Genomic DNA, 22,978 nt, shown 5'->3' on the forward strand with positions numbered 1-22,978 from the left:
ATCATTTTTTTCACTTAAAATTAAACCCAAAGTGTTTTATTTTTTCGAAAATTGAGCCAATCAGAGGATTTCCTCTAAATAGAGGAAAAATCACACCCTGAAAAGTTGTTTGAATCCACACTAGCATCTGGTGGTGGTGGTGTAAGGGAGTTGGGTGGAGTGTGTGTAAGGCAAATAAACTTCCTACAGTCTTCATAGCCAGCAAATGGGTATATTGTAATACATGTACCTTAGAAAGGAAGTATTAAAAGTATACTTTGTAAAGATATTTTATATTGCAATTCATTGTTACAGTAATAGATTTAATGTGACTGCTCACAGCACTATAACAATTAAAAATAACATTCAAACATATAGATATACTATGATCAATAAAACAAAATGACATTAACATTCAATATGGTACAAAAGCATCTTTTTACAGTATAAATTAATACCCCTCCACATGTGTTATTCCATGATTTCATTTCTCTCAATAAAAAGTGTATAAAGGGGTATATATTGCAGATCTATAAAGTTATTGAGACCATATGAAGACAATGAATATAACTATCAGTATTGCAACTGAAAATTCTCCAAACTGGTATCCAAATACTTCGCTGCTTTTGTAAGTACCCCACAATATTGTGTTCAATTTACAATTCGGAAAATTGAAAGACTATGTTTTTCTGTATGGGTGTCATGACATTTTTTGGCCTGGGAAATAAGCAGAGGCTAAAGGAGGTTGACTGGTTTTGGAGGCCATTGTGTGCTGCCCCACCCTTGTAGCATGCACTGGCGGAACTACTGAAGTTTGTATGAAGGGCGGGGACTCCATCCGTCCCCCTAATCCTCGTAAGTGTATCGGTTCCTCTCTTTTCTGCAGGTACTTTGGATCTAGAGGTGGGTCACTGCAAATCAGAACAAACCATCAAATTTAACATTTGTAGAGTACAAAATCTTCACAAGACTGGAGCTTACTTTTAAATGTGGCTTATGATTATAGTGAAAAAATTAAGTAAAAACTCCTAAAAAATATTTCTTTGTAAGAAAAATTAATGAGGGGATGAAAACTTGCATTCAGATGTGCTGCAGCCTTTCACTACCATTTGCATGCATTAAAAATGTGAAGTCTCCAATTCAATCATCTGAAAAATTCTATATCTGTGTCTGAGAGAGATCAATTACTTACTTTTCCTTGTCCCCTCCCGAAAGTCCTGTGACTGTCGAGGACTGTGAAGACTTAGGTCGAGTCTCCTCTGGAATTGAGGGAGGGTGAGAAGCTCTGGTCATTGGCTGAGGTAGACCTGTCCTACGAGGCTGACCAGGATTGTATTGGACCTGTATAAAACAACAGTGAATATAAATACCAATTACTGATAACATTCTTAAAAAAGTAGCCTTTTCATCAATTAATTACATCTGGATGATTGATCCTCATATAGATTGCTACAAAAATATTATTCCTATGCTTTGTCTTCGCCCCGGGGCTCATCGAATGAACAAACTAGTCAACTTGAGGACACTTGCATACAGATTTGACAAATGTGTGGCCTAGTGGTTCTTGAGAAGATTTTTACAATATATTCCAGGCTTATGTAAAACTTCAAACCACTATTGTGGCCTAGTCCTAGTTTTGTTTGAGAGTTGCAGCTTCAACAACCTTGAACATACATTTCATGACGATGTCTGCATATTTAAATTTTTTCAATGAATTTTACTACAGATGTACTTGTATACAAAGTGAAGTGCCTAAATACTGATCTCCCTTTGAAATCAGCAGCTTTTGATTTTATTGAATTAATATCATGTATATCTCTTAATAACAATATTTGAAGGAATAAAGCTGGCAAGCAAAAGTTTAAAACACTTGTATGTTGATGTGGAGTGCTGCAGTTATCAAGACTGGGACTGTAACAGTATCTCAATGAGTCCTATGTGGGTGTGCTTACCTGGGGTTGTCTGTGGGTGTGTTTACCTAGGATTGTCTGTGGGTGTGTTTACCTGGGGCACAGGCAATTGCATAGCTTGGGGTCGAGTTTACTATATAAAGAGTAAAGGTATAGAACTCGATATATAGGGTACCCAAGTTAGCCGATGTAAAAACAATAAACCAATTGATATAAAATTCTACTTTGTATTCTAATATATTCATACATAATCAATCTACATTACTACCAAAGTTCATCCCGAAATTCCGTATACTTTCCAAGATATGCAAAAATGAATTTGGAAAAATGCCTATTATTTTTCTACAAAGTAGAATTTTATATCAATTGGTTTATTGTTTTTACATCCACTAACTTGGGTACCCTATATATCGAGTTCTATACCTTTACTCTTTATATAGTAAATTCGACCCCAAGCGATGCAATTGCCTGTGATCTGGAGTTGTCTGTGAGTGTGTTTACCTAGGGTTGTCTGTGGGTGTGTTTACCTAAGGTTGTCTGTGAGTGTGTTTACCTAGGGTTGTCTGTGAGTGTGTTTACCTGGGTTGTCTGTGAGTGTGTTTACCTGGGGCTGTCTGTGAGTGTGTTTACCTAAGGTTGTCTGTGAGTGTGTTTACCTAGGGTTGTCTGTGGGTGTGTTTACCTGGGGCTGTCTGTGAGTGTGTTTACCTAGGGTTGTCTGTGAGTGTGTTTACCTGGAGTTGTCTGTGAGTGTGTTTACCTAGGGTTGTCTGTGAGTGTGTTTACCTGCGGCTGTCTGTGAGTGTGTTTACCTGGGGCTGTCTGTGAGTGTATTTACCTAAGGTTGTCTGTGAGTGTGTTTACCTGGAGTTGTCTGTGAGTGTGTTTACCTAGGGTTGTCTGTGGGTGTGTTTACCTAAGGTTGTCTGTGAGTGTGTTTACCTAGGGTTGTCTGTGGGTGTGTTTACCTAAGGTTGTCTGTGAGTGTGTTTACCTAGGGTTGTCTGTGGGTGTGTTTACCTAAGGTTGTCTGTGAGTGTGTTTACCTAGGGTTGTCTGTGAGTGTGTTTACCTGGGTTGTCTGCGAGTGTGTTTACCTGGGGCTGTCTGTGAGTGTGTTTACCTAAGGTTGTCTGTGAGTGTGTTTACCTAGGGTTGTTTGTGAGTGTGTTTACCTAGGGTTGTTTGTGAGTGTGTTTACCTGGAGTTGTCTGTGAGTGTGTTTACCTAGGGTTGTCTGTGGGTGTGTTTACCTGGGGTTGTCTGTGAGTGCGTTTACCTGGGGTTGTCTTTGGATGTGTTTACCTGAAGTTGTCTGTGAGTGTGTTTACCTGGGGTTGTCTGTGAGTGTGTTTAACTGGGGTTGTCTGTGAGTGTGTTCACCTGGGGTTGTCTGTGAGTGTTGGGGTATCTCTGTGAGTCCTACGTGAATGTGTTTATCTGAGGTTGTCTGTGGGTGTTTACCTGGGGTTGTCTGTGAGTATTAGGGTAGCTCCTGGGGATGCCTACCCCTGACCCTGGACCAGGCACATCAGTTTGGGAGTTCATTGAACCATAGCTAGATGTACTGTAGTTATGCTGAAATGAAAAAACCCAAAACATTTTGAATGTCTTAAAATGTCATGCTGCAAAAGTTCTAGAAAGGAAAAATGCATAATAAAGTTTCAGTCTGTTCTTCTACTTTTTTTTCATTTAAAATTTATGAAAATCTTTTTGTTTTTAAAAAAAACCATTTCCTGGTCCATAAAGGTGAGACAAGCTCAACTTCAATCTTTGTCTAACCCTCTTTAATGAAAATAAACAGTAAATACTGTGAAATTTGATAAAATTCCAGCTCATTCTCAGTGTACTGGCCTATCATTTATAAGATACTTTATTATATAGACATCAATGTTTCGGTTTTTGATATTGTGGATTTCACAGAGTGTGATCCAGTTTTCTGGATCACCACACTGTGGTTTTCTGATTCCATATCAGTATCCTCTGAAACTGATGATGTCATAATGCATCAACACAACATATTTAGTGGAAAATATCAACTGCGTCACAAACAAAGGTGCGTAGACAATATAATTTCACTGTATGTCTGTTTTTGATACTTTGGAATACATTTATTATCTTATAAACATGGATTTAACAAGAGGCCCAAGGGCCTAGAATCGCTCTTCTGATAAATTGTACAACCCCACCATTTCTATTCTTAGCCTCTTAGTATTCTAAATCTTTAGTTAAATCCAAAGAATTCAAAAAAAGTAGGTCAATGTGACCTACTTTTTGGTTTAAACATTTTGAGAACCCAAGAAATATCAACTGACAAAGTTTGATGATTTTGTGCCAATTAGTATCTGAATATTGAAATATAGCTGTCAAATTCCAATTGTAGGTCATGGTGACCTACTTTTTGGTCAGCGAACTCCGAACATGCAAGACCCATCAACTGACAAAGTTTGATGACTGTAGGTCAAATAGTATCTGAAATATATAAATATAGCCGTCCAATTCCAAAAGTAGGTCAAGGTGACCTACTTTTTGGTCGACACCCTTTGAACATGCAAGACCCATCAACTGACAAACTTTGATGACTGTAGGTCAAATAGTATCTGAAATATATAAATATAGCCGTCAAATTCCAAAAGTAGGTTGGTCGACACACTCCGTAGACTCAAGATGCATCAACTGTCAAAGTTTGATGATTGTAGGTCAATTAGTGACTGAAATATATGAATATAACTGTCAAATGCCAAAAGTAGGTCACAGTGACCTACTTTTTGGTCAATACACTCCGAAGACTCAAGATGCATCAACTGACAAAGTTTGATGATTGTAGGTCAAATAGTGTCTGAAATATAGTAATTTAGCTGTCAAATACCAAAAGTAGGTCACGGTGACCTACTTTTTGGTCGACACTAACCGAAGACTGAAGACGCATCAACTGACAAAGTTTGATGATCCTAGGTTTTACAGTGCCCAAAATATGCATTTAAAATTGAAAATGTGAAATTTGAATATCTGCAAAATTCAAAAAGTAGGTCACTGTGACCTACTTTTTTATAAATATGTTTCAAGGCCTCAAGATGCATCAACTTACAAGATTTGATGATTCTAAACCTCTCGGTATTTGAAATAACAACTTAAAATATATCTATAAATGATAAGCCATAAAATTCAGAAAGTAGGTCACGGTGACCTATTTTTCAGTTGACGCATTTCAAGGTCCCATGATCCACCAACTGACAAGTTTTGATGATCATAGGCTTCAAAGTGTCCAAGATATGCATCAAAATTAATTTTAAAATAAATACCTGCAAAATTCAAAAAGTAGCTCACCGTGACCTACTTTTGAGACAACTTGACACAAGGTCCTAAGATGCATCAACTGTCAGAATTTGATGATCCTAGTCCTTATAATGACTAAAATATCAAAGATTTAAGGAAATATAAATTTAGGTCAACTTTGAAGTGACCTTAAGACCACGCCCTTTGCCCCAGGGTAATGCCTTGAACAATTTTTAATCTACAACATATCCTCATCCTTATGTGTAAGTTTGGTGATAATCTGCCCAGTGGTTCTTGAGAAGAAGATTTTTTAACAACCACTACTTTTGTTTGTATTTTCCTGATTATCTCCCCTTGTTAAAGGGTCACATCCCTCTATTTAGTATGTATGAAAGCCCTTGGGCCAATGATACCCTGTAACAAATTTGAAAAAAATTGGCCAAGGGGTTCTTGAGTTATAGCCCTTTTTCTAAAAAGTTTACGCACACCGCACAAATGGCCATAGCATTAGCTCTTTGAGCCTTCGGCTCAGAAGAGCTAAAAATACATAAGGAGGTATATAATAAATCTATCATTACTACAGTAACTTGATCTGCAGAGTTGGATCATGTCTCGTTGACAGGCGTGGATCATCAGATCAAACACAACACCTTGCATCTCATGTGATCTGATGATCCACACCTGTCAACTCGACATGATCCAACTTTTCGGATCAAGTTACAGTAGTAATAATGTATATAATTTATCATATACCCATCAATAATCCGTGTTTAGATACTGTTAAATTCACAGAGAGTGATCTGTTAAATTCACAGGGTGTGATCTGACTTTCTGGATCACCATACTGTGGTGATCCGATTCCAGATCATGTCTCCCTGAAACTGATGACGTCAAATCATCTATGCAATGTTTTTGTGGAAAATGATCATACTACATAACAGTTGAAATTGCATACACAAATATTATATCACTGGATGCTTGTCTTTTTGCTAATTAGGAATAAATTCATTATCATATAAATGTATATTTAAAAATACACAAGGTGGTATATGATAAATTGATCATCACCACTGTAACTTGATCCGAAGAAATGGATAATGTTTTGTTGACAAGCACGGATCATCAGATCAAGACTTGATGCTTTGTGTCTCGTTTGATCGAACTATCTGCACTCATTAACTCCACATAATTTGACTTCTTTGGATCAAGTTACTGTAGTAATAATATATATATTTACCAGTGCCGATCCTGAAGGTCTGAAGTTAGTTGTGGCCCCTGGAGCCTCAAATGTTCCCACTCTTTGATGTGTTAGCTGGGTCTCATTGATTTGTTTATTTAACCACTGTATCACTGAAATAATCCAAAAAGCACCATTTGTCAAAATATTCTCTACATACAGGTATATATACAATCAATATCAATCAGTTAAAAGAGAGAACCTGTACCGTAATGAACCCCAGTTGCACTCTGTCCTTTATTCACTCTCAGCGATACCATTGTTTTATTGCTTATTTAATCTTTTCCTTTCACACAAACAGAGAGGAGTAGGGACTACTTAACCAGAACTTACCATTTTCATTTGTTTTCAGAAGCTGTCTGCTTTCCTCCAGCTTTTGTACTGTAGTTTCTAAGTTATCTGACAGTTTTTTACTCTGAAAGAGAACATTAACAATTTCTGATATCTTCACTAATCACTAGTCCTCCACCTTCAATGAGTTTCCCAAAGAATGCTTATTGTCAGAACAATAATAAATCCAATCCACACTGGAATGATTCTATAAAATATGACCCTTCAAACAGTCACCCACGGCTCTGTTGTTATTCCATAACTCATATCAAAATACCCAAATTTACCCTCTCACCAATCCATTTCTATTGATGTCTCTCTTATATTCATCCTTTTGTACAAGCAGAATTTTTAGCGAGGATTTAATTTTGGCATTATTAGCGAGGGTGTTGAGATCACTAAAATTGAATATAGCTAACAATTTATTCCCTATCGTAGGTAACGGTTATCTTTCTTGGAATTATTAAGTTACTAGAATTAGACATCGCTAAATATATATAGCCATTTTTATGGGAAAATCGCTACATTTGTATCTCGCTAAAAATTCCACATACACAGTATCCCTGCCCCATTCTTACCTCATCTTCTTTCTGCCTCAGATTCTCCTTTGTGCTGGCAAGTTCTTGTCTTAACCTTTCTAGTTCTTGGTCCTTTTCACCAAGTAACTTCTCTTGTTCATTAGCAATCTGACTGCGTAGCTTAACCTGTAAAAAAAAAAAAGAACCGGATGACTGCTAGATGAAAACAGGGTATAACATATACTATTGTCTTTTGTTACTTAACATGTTTTCAAAATTGTACTCAATAGATTTCTATTTTTGATACCATTCCTCCAAGTGATCTTACCTTAGCATGGTAATTTTTTATCTCCCCTTGAAGTTTCTTTATAATCTCATTTCCCTTCATCAACTCCTCAGACATGGCTTTCACTTTGTTTTCCAGTTTGTGATTCTCCTTCTGCTTGTACTCTAACTCTTCTTCTAGACGAATCTATTTCCAGAAAGATAATAAACATTCAAGTTTTGCTAAATTCAATGGCAAAATGATCAGTGGCCATTTCCTTTCCTGTTGTACAAATTTGAAAGTAGTTAACTTCGTGCATAACCTTATATGTTAAGAATGGATTCTTGTCATAATTCAATTAAGATTTGCACCATAAGTACACATATTTCATTCAGTTATGAAATATGTCATTGAATCACAAAACCACATTACCTTTTTCTTCCTTACATTTGTAAAATCTAACGTTAAAATAAAGTCTGAAGAACTTGAATTATAGGGGCCTAATTTCGGAGGAGCTAATAGTGTTGCAATATACATTGTACATTTATTCTCTCAACTGAAATTTGAAAGGACTGACTATTGTCTCCAGAAGTACAAGATTTTCAGAACTATGGGAATAAGTCTTGATTGTCAAAAATAAGATAATATATATAAAATTTGCATAATATTTTGAACTTACAACCCTTGTTCAAGCAATTTTACATTCCCTATTCATCATTTTTAAAAGAAAAACATTGAGAGCATTATTTTCTCTTATTTATATTATCCAATACCCCTACTTTATTACACTAGTGTTTAATATTATGTAGAAAAAGTCGAAAAACTCTAAGCACTAAAAGTATGGGAGAAATAAAGTGCAAAATTCTAAAATTACTAATCTTTAGAGCTTGCTGTGCTTATTATCAGAGGAAATTCAGTCTACCTTATATTTTCTTTGAATTTGTCAGCGATAATTAATTCTGCCTTGCAAGAAGACGGAAATATGTTCTTACATAGTGTTTATGTCACAAGCAGGGGCATTTGTAATAAACCATTAGTAGATACAACTAATGTCTGCTCTAAAGGAATTTTGAAAGTCCACTGGTATGAAAACATGACCTTGACACAAAAACAAGAACTGTTACAATGATTTTTGTGTGTCAGTAGTGGCCAACAAAATATCACATCTCAACGCATCCAATAAATATGAGAAAAATCTATCCTTATAAAGGCATTGGATCATTCATTGAGTAGCTATCTTCTTGTGGAAAATCTGGAGAGTAAGAATTCTTTCAGAGAGGTGCTTTAAATCTATTTTACAAACCCTAAATAAATTTTGATACCCATAAGATATTTATCTACCTTTTTATCCTGTTCTGAGCCGAGTAGGTCTGTAGACTTGACAATGACCATCTCTTTGTCCTTGACCTCCTGTTCTAGGACTGCTACTCTAGTGGTCAGTTGATGGATCAATTTTTCCTTCTCGTGGTACTCCCCATCTAGAGAAGAGTTCTGCTTCCTTAAACTTTGCAGTTCCTGTTTGACTCGAAGGTGCTCCTCTTCCAAAGTAGAGAGTTTGGATTTTAGTTCCCTGATTGTGGACTCAGATTTATACTTCCTGTCTGTTAAATCCTATCAAATAAAAGATATGGCTACTTGATCAATCCATGAAATGTTCTCTTCAAGATTTTGTCATCTGCAGGTATTTGCAAACTGTAATCAGATTTATGTAAGCCTGATTACAAGAAATAACAGACTGAACAAAACTTTCGACTTACTACATAAATGTATAGTGGCGTAATTTGTTGCATAAACTAGCATACTGTGAAATTATCACGAGTCTCTCTTAACATAGTGACTCTATTTTCAACAATGTTTGAAACAATTATGATTTAATTCAAAATTAATTTCAGTAAATGTTTTTCAGTATAACTCTTTTAGAAACATTTTACATTTTAAAACTTCCTTTTGTTTGCAATTATCACCATTCCATTAAAACTGAAACCTCCTGAAGTACAGCATAATGATTCCACATCAGTTGAGTGTGTAGAATTTCAATAAATAAAAAGATATTTAGACCAAGAGTCCACCTTGTTGACCCCTTCCATTTCATACAGCCTGGACTCTAACTGCTTCACTATCTTCATGTGTGCCTGCTCCATATCTTTCCTTTCCCTATCTTGCCTTTGCTGGAAACTACTTTGCATCTAATTTTTAGGAAAACAATATTCATTGTAAAAATGGTCTATTATCTGTTATACCATATAGTTAAACAATAACTCATTAGAAATACAATGTTCTTATATTCTAGGAAATTTAAACTGGCAATATCTATTACGTCATTTGGGAAATTATCGGATCAGCATTAAAATGTTAAAAGGTACAGGTTAACATAGCTTTTGGGTTTGCTGACATCACAATCAATTATTTTCCTAACAGAAGTGAGACAAAATTCTTGTGAAACACAAGCACAGTTTAGCATATTTCTTCAATATTTCATTAAATGATTACCAATTCAAATCCAAATTAAAAAGAAAAAACATGTACACAATCAGAATTTGCACTTTCAAATGGCAAGAAAAAATATTTACATATACATGTATTTCTTTTAGTACTGTAACAATATCATTCAAAATCATATCATTTCCTTTTCTTGTCAGAAATAAAGTCAAAAAACGACTTTAAAATAATTAATTTGCTGACTGGGTGAACAAGTATCCATCTCCTTTGATCATAGCACACAATGCATGTTTTGACGTGCATACTTTTTATGAAAATGTCGAATCCATGAAATTATTGAAGGAAGTACACCTTGGACAATCATATAAAGTCCAGAAGTTAATAAATATGTACCGTATAGTGTTTTTTTTCGTGGGTCTACAATTTAGCGATTTGATTACTCAAAGGTATGCTAATAATTTTAGCGGAATGAATTTTGGCAGACAAGAAGGAGCTATCTCTCTTGTAAGTATTGAAGTCACATTTGAGTGCATATTTGGCTAGTGTAATTTTAGAAGAAAGCTATCTAACCGCTAAAATAAGCCAAATTAATCACCCCACGGAAAAAAACCCTCTATACGGTACATACCAGATCTTGAACTCATATGCACACAATGCAGAAGGTCATAAAAATGATGAAAAATTCACTCTTAATAGTACCTGAATCAGAAGATTCCCTCTTAAGATTATGCCACTTATGAAATAGCACTACACAGGAACATAACCTACGGTACTTTTAATGATCGATCAATATAAACTACAGATGAATGTTAAACTGTGAAATATGTTAATGTTATTGCACGTTATCTGTAAACTAGGAAGCATTGTTTTAGCACACTAAAACTGATGTCTCCTTTTCCATTTTCCTCTCCCCTTCCATTTTCCATAGTATTTTTTATTTAAAAAACGTTTTTTAGGGATCATGTTTCAAGTGGAAAATCAAGAGTTATGGTACATAACAGTCACCAATATGTGCTTCAACTAAGGAACAATGTTGTGAACATATGACAGTAAATTAAACTGCAAACATACCAAATATCAAAGACCCAGTCTTCACGAAAACTCACTAGCCCGACGCTACTAGATTTCACGCTGGGCTAGTAAAATCAGAGTACACACTGGCCCGATGGGCTAGTAAAAAATACGACTTATGTATGGTGCAAATTGTAGTTAGAAATCATCAGAGATCAAAGTCTTTAAAACGCTTCAGTCAGTGACTCTATTCTAACACTTCGACAAGAGTCTCGATGACATGATAATGGTGACCAAGTTAAAATAAACACTTACACAATGAACACTTTTGAAAAATCAAAACGCAATTAAAAAGAAATGAAATTTAATGGCTGTTATTTATTTATTTTTTGTCTTGGGCTAGTAGATTTTTTTCTGGGCTAGTGAATTTTGTTTTCACCACTTGCTTCTGATTAACTGTTAGAGATCAGAAAATAATATCATTCATAAATTTCACTTGCAAAGACTGATGTAATTCAGTGAATGTTCTTCAATGATGCATCAGTTGCCAAATTTGATGGCAAGAAAATGAATAAACTATCAACATAAAACAACTGAAACATGTTTAACTATATAATTAAGGAGTGCATTACCTTATAATGGTGAATGTTGGTATTCAATGGGTGTAAAAATGTACTTGGATGATCAAACATTTTTACACCAAACTTGTGCCAATATTCACCAATATAAGTTTAATAAATCTTCATTATTCGGTCATATCTGGAAAAGTTTGGTAGATTTCTGTATAGTGAATGTTTACCTGAATAGTTTTCTCCTTTTCTGTAGCCATCTCATGTTTATGTCTGGCTGCCAAATCATTCATTTTGGCAGTCCACTCTGCCTTTAGATGATCAAGCTCTATGGTCTTGCTATTCAATGTCTGCACAGATGTAAAATATTGCTACATTGTACTGGTTAGGCATTACAGAATACATAAAATAATCACACTAATAAAAACAACCTTTTTCTATTACAACAATTTGTTTCATTCACCTCAGAAGTTTGCTGCAGTTTCTGATTTAAGTCTGTATCTGTGTGCTCTAGTCTTTGTTGTAATAAGGAATTAGTGTCCTGAAAACAATTTAAAAATGTAAACACTTTCTTCTTCCACATCTTCTAAACTAGTTCACTACTTTATCCATGATCTAGAAAAACCAGTGACATAACCAACAAGATCTACCCCCGCCCCGCCCCCCTCCCCCTATTAAATGCAAATTCTTGTAGAAATTTATACTAATTGATATTTCACATATATGAATGACCGTAACCATCACTAGATATAAAACTTTCAAATGACATCTCAATCCAAAGAGGTTCAATAATTGTGGTTGAGATCAAAAGTGTAGTCAGAGACCAATAAAGACAAGAAGCAGATCAAATAAAAATCTTTAATCATCAATCTCAGGGGCTTAATAATTCCTGAATCTGGAACTAGTCTCATAAAAATGAACTACAGCAATTATGAATAAAGAATGACAAAAATCGACCATAATGAAGTTTTCCATGTTTTTAAAATGGAACCTTGGATTTTTATACCTTGAATTGTTTTAAACAATCTGCTAAATACTTCTTAATGTCCGAGTCTGTCCCTGGTATGAACTTCAGACTGAGGTGAGTAAGATGTTTGAATGGGTTGGTTTCTATCACATTCAACACACAGGTTGTCCTCTCTCCATTAAATGATCCCTGGGAGATGAAATGTAACACAAATCTGAAAGACAAAAGCTATTTCACATGAGACAGACACATTATTCAGAAACCAAGAGAATTCATCTACATAGAAATATTACACATTTACTTAAAATTAAATTTATAGAAATTTCTTTCTTGTCTGCTCAACTTAACTGTTACACTAGTCAGATTTCATGTACAATATGGTATTTTTCCTCCTTATATACTTTAGATATAAATTTCATATTTTATGGAAAAAAATAACATGATGCAGTAATATCTTTTTATAATATACTCCAAGTTAGGTAATATATCATATCATATATAAAGTTAGGTTAATTAAACAATAAAATGCTTTCTTTGTTGTTTTATCAGGTGATGAAGGTAGCTAGCATTAAAGAAAAAATTCATACCCCACATAAGTGGATTATGCAAGTTTTTCTGCAATGATTGCTACCTTCATCACCCAATAATACAACAAAGAAGACATTTCATTGTTTATATCTTTATATATTTTTAAAAAAATATAAACTAGATTTAAGTACTAAAATTTCATATTGTTGACCCATTTGTTACTTTAAACAAAACAACCAACACACCCTTGGACCATGATGACACTCCATATTTGGTAAATGATTATGCGGATAGGTGGTACTAAAAATACTGTATCAAACTAGTTTAGAGCAAACACTTATTCATTGTCTAAGATGAAAGCAATGTCAAATCTAAGACAAAAGATTCAGTTAATGTAAATACAGTAAAATATCTGTATCTCGAATATGGTTTATCTCGAATACCCCGCTTGAGTCGAAGTCGACCGCCAGTCCCGGCCGTTTTCCCTATATAAATGATTTTAAAAAACTTCTGATATTTCGAACACGGTAATCTCGAATACCCCGCTTATGTCGAAGTATTTTCAAGGTCCCTTGCCCTAAATTCACCTGGTTTATCTCGAAGTGCAGTCAATTTTCCGCTCTGCTTACCATACCTGGTGTCGTAAGTCACAAATTCACACCTGAGGCTACACCAATTATAATTAATGACCGCTAATCCATGCTCGCCTTTTCCGAGTAGACCCAGGTCAACATAAATAGTTCAACAGCCTTCCAACATTACGGATTAAGTCCACCGCCAATTATGAACTAACACGCCCAATTCCAGGGAGGGTGTTTTGAAGGACACGCTATATCATTAACATGTGGATTAGATAATGTGGATTAGATAAACGCACAAAATTGTCGAAGTGTGCTTGAAGGTAATGCTCATAATACCGATATTGCATTTAATAATACACGCTTCGTCATTAAAACTAGGACAGAAAAAAACACGAAATTTTATTTAATTAACATTTAAAAGTTGTTTTTTTTTAATCCGTCTTTTTTGTTTCTTACGTGATATGTTCTTTCACTAGAACGCAATAGCTACATCCCAGTCGAGCCTAGACATTAGTAAACTTAAAGTAAGCATACAAGCATGATCATCTAACATATTGTGAATTCAAAGGGATGTTTATATATATTTAAAAAAAAAACGAAATGTTTGTCTTTGAAATTCTGCCATATCAATTTGCATTAAACTATAAGAAATGGCAACGGGGTTGTTGTTTATAATGCAAATTTCATACTATGCATCAAATATCCACCTTCAAAAAAAAAATTCAAGATCGATTTTGGATATCTCGAACCCCTGGATATCTCGAAGTTTTTTCGAGGTCCCCCAGACTTCGAGATAGAGATATTTTACTGTATATATCATATAACATATGTAAAAATCTAAAATGTTACATTCTGGGTATACTATGCCAAAGAAGTAGTCAGGGTAACATTATCATACTGACTGTTCAATATTTTTTCTCAAAATATTTGTTTCAATAGAGCAAAAGTTTATCACTCTGAATGTGCTTCCAATGTTGATTGATATTTCAAATGCGATATCGATTAGTGCTTTTCTTTTTAGTCCCCTACCACTTTGTAAAAGACGACAATAGGTTTCTTCTCTATCTGTCTCTCCCATTGGTTTTTCCATACTTTTCTCCATTAAGCTTGCAAGGATTTATTTGAAATTTGCAATGTTGTTTGAGAGTGGCAAACTACAGATCAAAAATTTTAAGGTTTGATGGACAGGTGTTAAAGAAATTAATCTTTATATATTACGTATCTATATTCATTGGGATCAGGATCATATTCTGATGGAAAGTCTGTAAAAGTAGAACAATTGATGAAACTTAGTCACTGATTGTGTAAAAAATCACATTAATAATTTTACTTTTCAAGCTCATTAAAGGCAAAAGGAACATATCAATAAAAGTACATATATCAAATCTGTTAATCACACGAGTTTTTTGTTGTTGTCAGTGAGCGAAGTCTAATCAGTCAGCAGTACTTAAATTTAATTTGATCTGTAGTTTGCCAAGCGTCTGATACTACACTGCAAGTTTCAAATGAATCCTTCCATGCAATACGGGGAAAAAGTCTGGAAAACCAATGGGACAGACTGGCAGACAGGAGAAAACAGCTATAGTCCCACTTTGGTTTTATAATCTAAACAAGAGGCCCATGGGCCACATCGCTCACCTGAGAAAAGAGTGTTTATGTTTTAAACCCAACATGGCAGGTGTGACCAGAAAATCAATAGGGGGTCATACACGTTGTAAATATGTGCATTAAGTGTGTAATTATAACAATTGAATGCCCTTCAGTCAAAGATTTTTGGTGCCAAGATTAATGATATTCACCAAGTTGTTCAAAAGGAATCAACGGCGAGTTTTCTTCTTCTTAATTTATAAATGAAGACAAAAATGAAATTATATCACTAGATTTATTTGGATGCAAAATTAACAAGAGCAGAAAAAATTGAAAATTTATCTACATTTTTCCCTATATATTCCCATGTAAAATTTCTTAAACACTCCTCCTTATATATTCCCATGTAAAAAAAAAAAAAAAATCAAAAAAAAAATCGATCTTCTATGTGGCCCCAACCTTCACCAGGGGACCATGAATTCCACAAATTCTAATCTGCACTACCTGATAATGCTTTTACATTAAAATGACTAATCATTACTATGCTCTTCTTGAGATGAAGATTTTTGAACATATATTTTTTTAAATATTTGAATGTCAAACTTTGAACCCCTATTGTGGCCCCTCCCTACCCCCTGGGGGCATGACTTGAACAAACTTGAATTTACACTACCTGAAGATGCTTCCATATAAATATGATTAATCACAGCTTTGCTATTCTTGAGAAGAAGATTTTTAAAGATTTTCCCTATATATTTGTGTGTAAAACTTTGATCCCCCCCTTGGGGCCCCATCTTATCCCCGGGGGCCATGATTTGAACAAACTTGAATCTGCACTATGTCAGAAAGTTTTCATGTAAAAATCAGCTTTTCTGGCTCAGTGGTTCTTGAGAAGAAGATTTTTAAAGATTTTTCCTATATATTTGTATGTAAAACTTTGATCCCCTATTGTGGCCCCATCCAACCCCAGGCGCCCATGATTTGAACAAACTTGAATCTGCATTATGTCAGGAAGCTTTCATGTAAATCTCAGCTTTTCTGGCTCAATGGTTCTTGAGAAGAAGATTTTTAAACATTTTTCCTATATATTTGTATGTAAAACTTTGATCCCCTATTGTGGCCCCATCCAACCCCCGGGGGCCATGATTTGAACAAACTTGAATCTGCATTATGTCAGGAAGCTTTCATGTAAATTTTAGCTTTTCTGGCTTAGTGGTTCTTGAGAAGAAGATTTTTAAAGTTTTTCCCTATATATTTGTGTGCAAAACTTTCATCCCCCCTTGGGGCCCCATCTTATCCCTGGGGGCCATGATTTGAACAAACTTGAATCTGCACTATGTCAGGAAGTTTTCATGTAAAAATCAGCTTTTCTGGCTTAGTGGTTCTTGAGAAGAAGATTTTTAAAGTTTTTCCCTATATATTTGTGTGTAAAACTTTGATCCCCCCCTTGGGGCCCCATCTTATCCCCGGGGGCCATGATTTGAATAAACTTGAATCTGCACTATGTCAGAAAGTTTTCATGTAAAAATCAGCTTTTCTGGCTTAGTGGTTCTTGAGAAGATTTTTCCTATATATTTGTATGTAAAACTTTGATCCCCTATTGTGGCCCCATCCAACCCCAGGGGCCCATGATTTGAACAAACTTGAATCTACATTATGTCAGGAAGCTTTCTTGTAAATCTCAGCTTTTCTGGCTTAGTGGTTCTTGAGAAGAAGATTTTAAAAGTTTTTCCCTATATATTTGTGTGCAAAACTTTGATTCCCCCTTGGGGCCCCATCCTATCCCCGGGGGCCATGATTTGAACAAACTTGAATCTGCAATATGTCAGGAAGCTTTCAGGTAAATTTCAGCTCTTCTGGCCCAGTGGTTCTTGAGAAGAAGATTTTTAAATGACCCCACCCTATTTTTGCATTTTTGTGATTATCTCCCCTTTGAAAGGGACATGGCCCTTCATTTGAACAAACTTGAAAGCCCTTCACCCAAGGATGCTTTTGGCCAAGTTTGGTTGAAATTGGCCCAGTGGTTCTGGAGAAGAAGTCGAAAATGTGAAAAGTTTACAGACAGACGCCGGACAAAATGTGATCAGAATAGCTCACTTGAACCTTCGGTTCAGGTGAGCTAAAAACGCTAAGGGACTAATAATATCAAATTCTAGACTGTTCCAATGCTCAATAAAAATAAACACGTGAAATTGTAAATCAGTTATTATTATTATTTTATTCATTTATAAAGCGCAAAATTACCTATAGTTTCTATGCGCTGTACAATGTTTGTACTTGTTAAACTTATTCAAGTTAGTACTTGAATATATCATAGTTCCTTACTTTGGGACCTCTTTGTGTTCTTCTCTTAAACACATGTCAAGTAAATCAATAAACTTCTGTGGAAACTGTGCAAAGTCCACTAAAAGTCCTTGTTGTGTTTTCAAGCTGAAAAAAAATATATTGACAAGTCAATCAATGTAAAAATTCTTTGAAAGGAAACGACATATTGTATAGATTCTAGCATAAGTGATTACTCCTGGTTATCATAGCAGAAAATAAACCACACTTACCTCTGAAAATCTTCTTCTCCCAATCGCAGTGTATACAAGAAAAACAGGTCTCTCTCATCTGTCAGTCTGACAACTAATTCCTGAGAAATGAACCCAGAATGTTTGTTTTATAATGATAATATATATATATATTAACTGTAAGCATAATGATAATATATATATATATATTAACTGTAAGCATAATGATAATATATATATATATTAACTGTAAGCATAATGATAATATATATATATATTAACTGTAAGCATACATTGTATCACATAACATATCTAGCAACTCAGTCTATGCGAAAGTTTTTTGGACCACACAGGACATTCGGTCCTGTGTAATCAATGAACACATCGGACCGAACCAAATTTTGTCAGACCGAAAAACCTAATGTAAAAAAGTGAAACATGTGAAAATGCAAAACCAAGGGAATCTTGTTTATTATACTAGTAATACTATACCAGGGATCCCTCCCATATAATACTTTAGACAGTCCATGTGGTTTTAATCACATTCATTTACGTACTTGGATTCGTGTGCTATTTTTTTTACTTATAACAAACATTTAAATGACTCCGCATCAAAATAGTAAAGCTCAAAACCAGACAGAGACATCGGACATTCCGGTCCGGTGTAAAAAATGATGCATCGGACCTGAGGCACTGCACATCGGTCAGGTCCGACGTCTTTCGCATAGACTGGCAACTCAAAATATAACAGTTCAGTATAAACTCAACAAAGTGGTCACACTCGCAATTGTTGACAATTGTTAAGTTATTGTGCATGATTATAAAGCAATAACCACAATACCTTCTTATGTAGTGGTGACGTTATCGTCTGTAGTTCCATTTTCAACAGAACGTGTTCTCGTCTGAAATATATATATCCTATAATTTAGTTCTCTTGTGTGATAGCCCGATAGGTTTCAGGTTCAGAAACTTTGACTGAAAGAAACTAGTATCATACATATTCAGTAAAGAGGAAGTATACTAGCAAATCATCTAATAAATACAACAGAGCATGGGGGAGAACTAAGAAAATACACACAGATATCCAAGTCAGGGAGTTATCAAGCTAACTACTAAAAGGGAGAGGGTTATATCAAATCTTATATTTGATAATATACAACATCTAAGTCAATATATTGAATATCTAGAATTTTACCCCGTCTTCGAATATTATTAATACGCAACTTCCGAGATATCACCTCTTCTGTGAAGAAGGTACGTTAAGTGTTCAGTTGAACGCTTGGGTGGGTACAAGATGTATACATATACTATAGACTAGCTATGTAAATATGGATAAAAGTCATGAAAGTGTAAATTTTGTTTATATCAGCCGTTGGTATACATTAAACTGACCATATCAAGAATAATATTTGTTTGAATTAGGCCATTAAGTTAGATATGAAATTATTTTTTATTTCTCCTCTGCACGAGTGATATTTTAATCAAAGAAAAATAGTGATTATCGATTTTTGTTTGAGCTAATTTATTATTAAATACTGATAAACTTACTAATATTGTGTGGACCTGCAGATTAGGTGGTTGCATGTCTGATAATCGGCCTTAAGCAATATATGAAGGCAGCGATAAGCATTTGTACCCACCGCATGTGGACGTCACTGGACGATAATATGTTTTGCGTCTCACTGTGAGTAAGAGTTCCACAAAGGGAAAGAACTATTGGGCAACTCGGAAATTGCGTATTGGGTCTTAAACTCTTCTGAACTATAGACAGAGAATAGTTTTCAAAACTATCACCTTTAATGACGTTTTTAAAATTCTGATTTATAATTGGCTGTTGATGTTTGATGTCGTTTGTAATACTTCAGTCAAAGCTCAAAATCAAAGACAAATGAATGTAAACAAATCAAAACTGTATTAAAGGATAGCACAGAAATGATATTAATCTTTGAGCAATTCTTATGAAATCCAAGGTCAGTATAAACAAATACTTTATAACTACTGGTAATACTGTGAACCATAAACTCACTATTGCCCTTTAATACAACAAGTTTGTTAGTAAGTCCAGTCCAATTAACATTAGATCCTTTGATCCGCTCACCTACAACTACAACCTTATTATTAAAATTGAAAGAAGGAAAAATAATATGTGCAGGCCAACTAGCAGAATGAATACAACATTATAATTCCAATGTTATTTATTACAATTGTTTTGATTGGACAAAAATAAAGCTGAACAAGAGTTTACACATCAATAAATCCAAAAATGCGATGTATTCATACACGCCTGAAAACAAATAGCATAGTGCGGGGAAACTATTAAAATTTTTGCAATTGTTAATAAAGTGAATGAATTGGAATTATAAGAATCAAACATTCTGTTTGAAGAATTTATCGATGTGTAAACTCCGGACATTTTACTCACAAACTGAATAAAAGTGCAAAGCACTTTTATGTTAAGTTTACACATCGATAAATTCTTCAAAAAGAATGTTTAATCCTATAATAAGTTCTTTTCATATTGGTAATACTGAAAATCATCTCAAATATTGTTCTCTAGAAATATATACAATTTTTCATCATTCTGATGACAGAATAATATTCATAATAATTATCCAATAGTTATTTGTGATACTGAGAGAAAGAGAAATACGTGTAATATAAATTATATAATCTAATAATAGAGGCCAGGTTTAGGACAATTTTACAGGTTGTGAACACTTCTATAGCGAGATTTTCTCACTAAAACGCAATTATCCCTCTTTAGCGAGAAAGTAAACATTATCTTAAACAGGTGTTTTGATTGAAAATAATGGCAAATTCAAAACAATGCTGAAAAAGTGTGACACGTAGGACTGAAACGATTCACTGAAATATCGATACTATTCAATATAAACGCTCAATTCAATGTTTGGTTCATTTCTTCTATCTTTGGTTCAATACTTTATTTTAAAAGCAGGTTTGGTAAATACATTGGGCTTGACCTATATTTAGTATTTTACATGCACAAGGGACAAAATGACATTCGATAATGGTCAGACTGTTGTTAGACTCTAGTCTGACAAAAACGAATGAACTTAAAAAGGACACACTTAGCTGAAAATTTTATTTTTCCATTTTAATGTTTAGAATGCTTAACTAAAGCATTTCTAATGGTCAGCAAAAATTTGCATGTCAGTTTTCGTATATGGGAGATACAGAGCTCACAATTCTTTGTTATGTAAACAAGCCATGTTTTTGTTTGCATATGTTAGATATACAAGTAAAAGTTTGTTTAAAGCAGATTTTTTAATTTACCAGTTAATTCTGAACACAATTAAACAGTTTCTAGTGTTTAGCACAAATCATTTTGTTTTACACATGCTATTTTCTATTAAGCAATTCATATGTAAATAAAAACATGGCATGAGCCTTGTTTACATAACAAAGTACTGTGAGTGCTGTATCTCACTTGTAACTATAAAATTGATATTAAAATTTTGGTTGACCATTACAAATACTTTAGATAAGCATCATAAACAATAAAAATGGAAAAATAAAATTTTCAGCTCAATCATGTCTATAATAATAATAAAGCCTTTATTTATCCAGGATTACATATTTAGCAATAACGCTAGTTTTCAATATGGTCCTGCATATAACATACATACAGATATTAGTAAAATAAACACAGATTAAAAGAAGTAGAATACATATGAACTTAAGAAATAATTATGAATGTAAGATAAATAGGAACAAAATGAAGCTTAAAAAGTATGGTGATAATCTCCAAGATAATTTCTCTTAAAACACGCAACACTTGTTGAGTTTCTTATATTTTGACTCAAAGCATTCCACACTGTGCTCCCTGAAATGCTGAAAGATTTTCTATAATATTCTTCTATAATATTCATACCCCTTTAAACTACAGCGCCAATGGGCATCTCACCGTTCGGCGGTTTGGAAACAGTTTGCGTTTAAAATTGTGACAGTGAACTTTCGTAATTAAATTTTTCTTCAAAGTTATTATTGGTTTCTTCTGTAAAATATATCGTATTGAAAATATTGAATCGTGGCGTAAGTATTGCAATACATAATCATGTAGGGGCGTATCGTTTCAACCCTAGCGACATGCATTCAACATGACACGAATTGTCTCTATAAAATTGACAACACAGTCAAGAAATTTCATATCAACGTTCTTGCGTAAGAAGGAAGGAGGCTGAAATTCAAAGCACATTGTCAGTGTTTTTGCTTTGATTTATATATTTTCACATGAAGCACGAAGATGTACGCCCTGTACCCACTCCACGGACGTTTTTCTCGGTTGTACAAGATATATTTAATCTTGCTAAAGAGGGATAAATTGCGTTTTCACGAGAATATCTTGCTGTAGGGGAAGTGTTCCCAACCTGTTTTAAGCTTGTCTAGTTCTTTTTTAAGTTATTAAAGTATTGAGATCTGTTGAATCTCACATACTCGAACCCACTACAGATATCTGACAACTGGCAATCTAACCTTGCAGACAGTCATTTTACCAACAGATATATTACAAAGACACGACCGTTTCATTTACTAATGTACAATTCAAGTTGAGAAACAGTCGAGTTAGCAATCACAAAAAAAGAAATGGCCGCATCTCTTCACTGCAGAAGTTGTCGGTTAAAACGCAGATGGTATCTCCACACCAGAACAAATTCTGACTACATATATTTATTCTTTTAAATACAATACATCTTACCTGTCTTCGCGATCGGGAGACTTAACTAAAATTGGAAGTCTCTTGGTAAATAATTCATCTGCCATTGTTATTCAATTTTTCGTTTGAAAATAACCGGTCAAAACTAAATCATTAGTTAAATGTTCCAATAAAACCAATATTATTGACGTTACATTCTACTGAACTATTAAAATAAAACTGGCATGCGCACTACTGGAATGCACGTTTACCAATAAGATCAATCAAATCTTATTTGTTTGTACTTGTCTGAAGTCGTTCAAGCAACCCGCGTTAATTGCAGTTTTAGGAATATATCTGACAAAACGAAACCATTAAATTATTCAAGATAATATATCAGATATAATTAATTACTGTAAAATATTCTATCGTAAAAGCATCTTTGTTTAATATTATATCACAGTTTTTAAGTAATCTAAAAGACGTATTTCTATTTTAATCGTTTTACAAAAATGAAAATCTTCTACAGACGCACGTGAAAAACATAAACAACTCAAAAGCGAAAGACAGCAAGCGCAAGTGAGCAATTTCAAAAGACTTCGTATGTATAATGA

General features: G+C 34.2%; 1 protein-coding gene across 1 annotated transcript; it reads right to left on the reverse strand.

Moving 5' to 3' along the window:
* Nucleotides 1-255: 255 nt before the first annotated feature.
* On the reverse strand, nt 256-22,714 carry LOC125669578 (spindle assembly abnormal protein 6 homolog). Its single transcript, XM_048904180.2, has 16 exons — nt 22,428-22,714; nt 18,552-18,612; nt 17,753-17,832; nt 17,523-17,627; nt 12,541-12,715; nt 11,998-12,075; nt 11,765-11,884; nt 9,585-9,701; nt 8,857-9,126; nt 7,579-7,722; nt 7,311-7,436; nt 6,736-6,817; nt 6,403-6,515; nt 3,354-3,467; nt 1,172-1,320; nt 256-890 (listed from the first exon to the last, which is right to left on the reverse strand). Exons 1-16 carry the CDS (start codon nt 22,490-22,492, stop codon nt 680-682), a joined length of 2,010 nt encoding a protein of 669 aa, XP_048760137.2. The 5' UTR covers nt 22,493-22,714; the 3' UTR covers nt 256-679.
* Between the last annotated feature and the right edge of the window lie 264 nt (nt 22,715-22,978).

This window comes from Ostrea edulis, chromosome 4 (assembly GCF_947568905.1).
Source record: "Ostrea edulis chromosome 4, xbOstEdul1.1, whole genome shotgun sequence".
NCBI classification, from domain to species: Eukaryota; Metazoa; Mollusca; class Bivalvia; order Ostreida; family Ostreidae; genus Ostrea; species Ostrea edulis.

What these genes read in the sequence shown, in the direction of transcription:
- LOC125669578 (XM_048904180.2), bottom strand. Translation starts at nt 22,492, where the DNA reads ATGGCAGATGAATTATTTACCAAGAGACTTCCAATTTTAGTTAAGTCT. An exon ending in ATTGTTTAAAACAATTCAAG is followed by an intron (nt 12,076 to 12,540) that starts GTATAAAAATCC and finishes AATTGTTTTCAG; the next exon opens with GACACTAATTCCTTATTACA. An exon ending in TAAAAAATTACCATGCTAAG is followed by an intron (nt 7,437 to 7,578) that starts GTAAGATCACTT and finishes TTTTTTTTACAG; the next exon opens with GTTAAGCTACGCAGTCAGAT.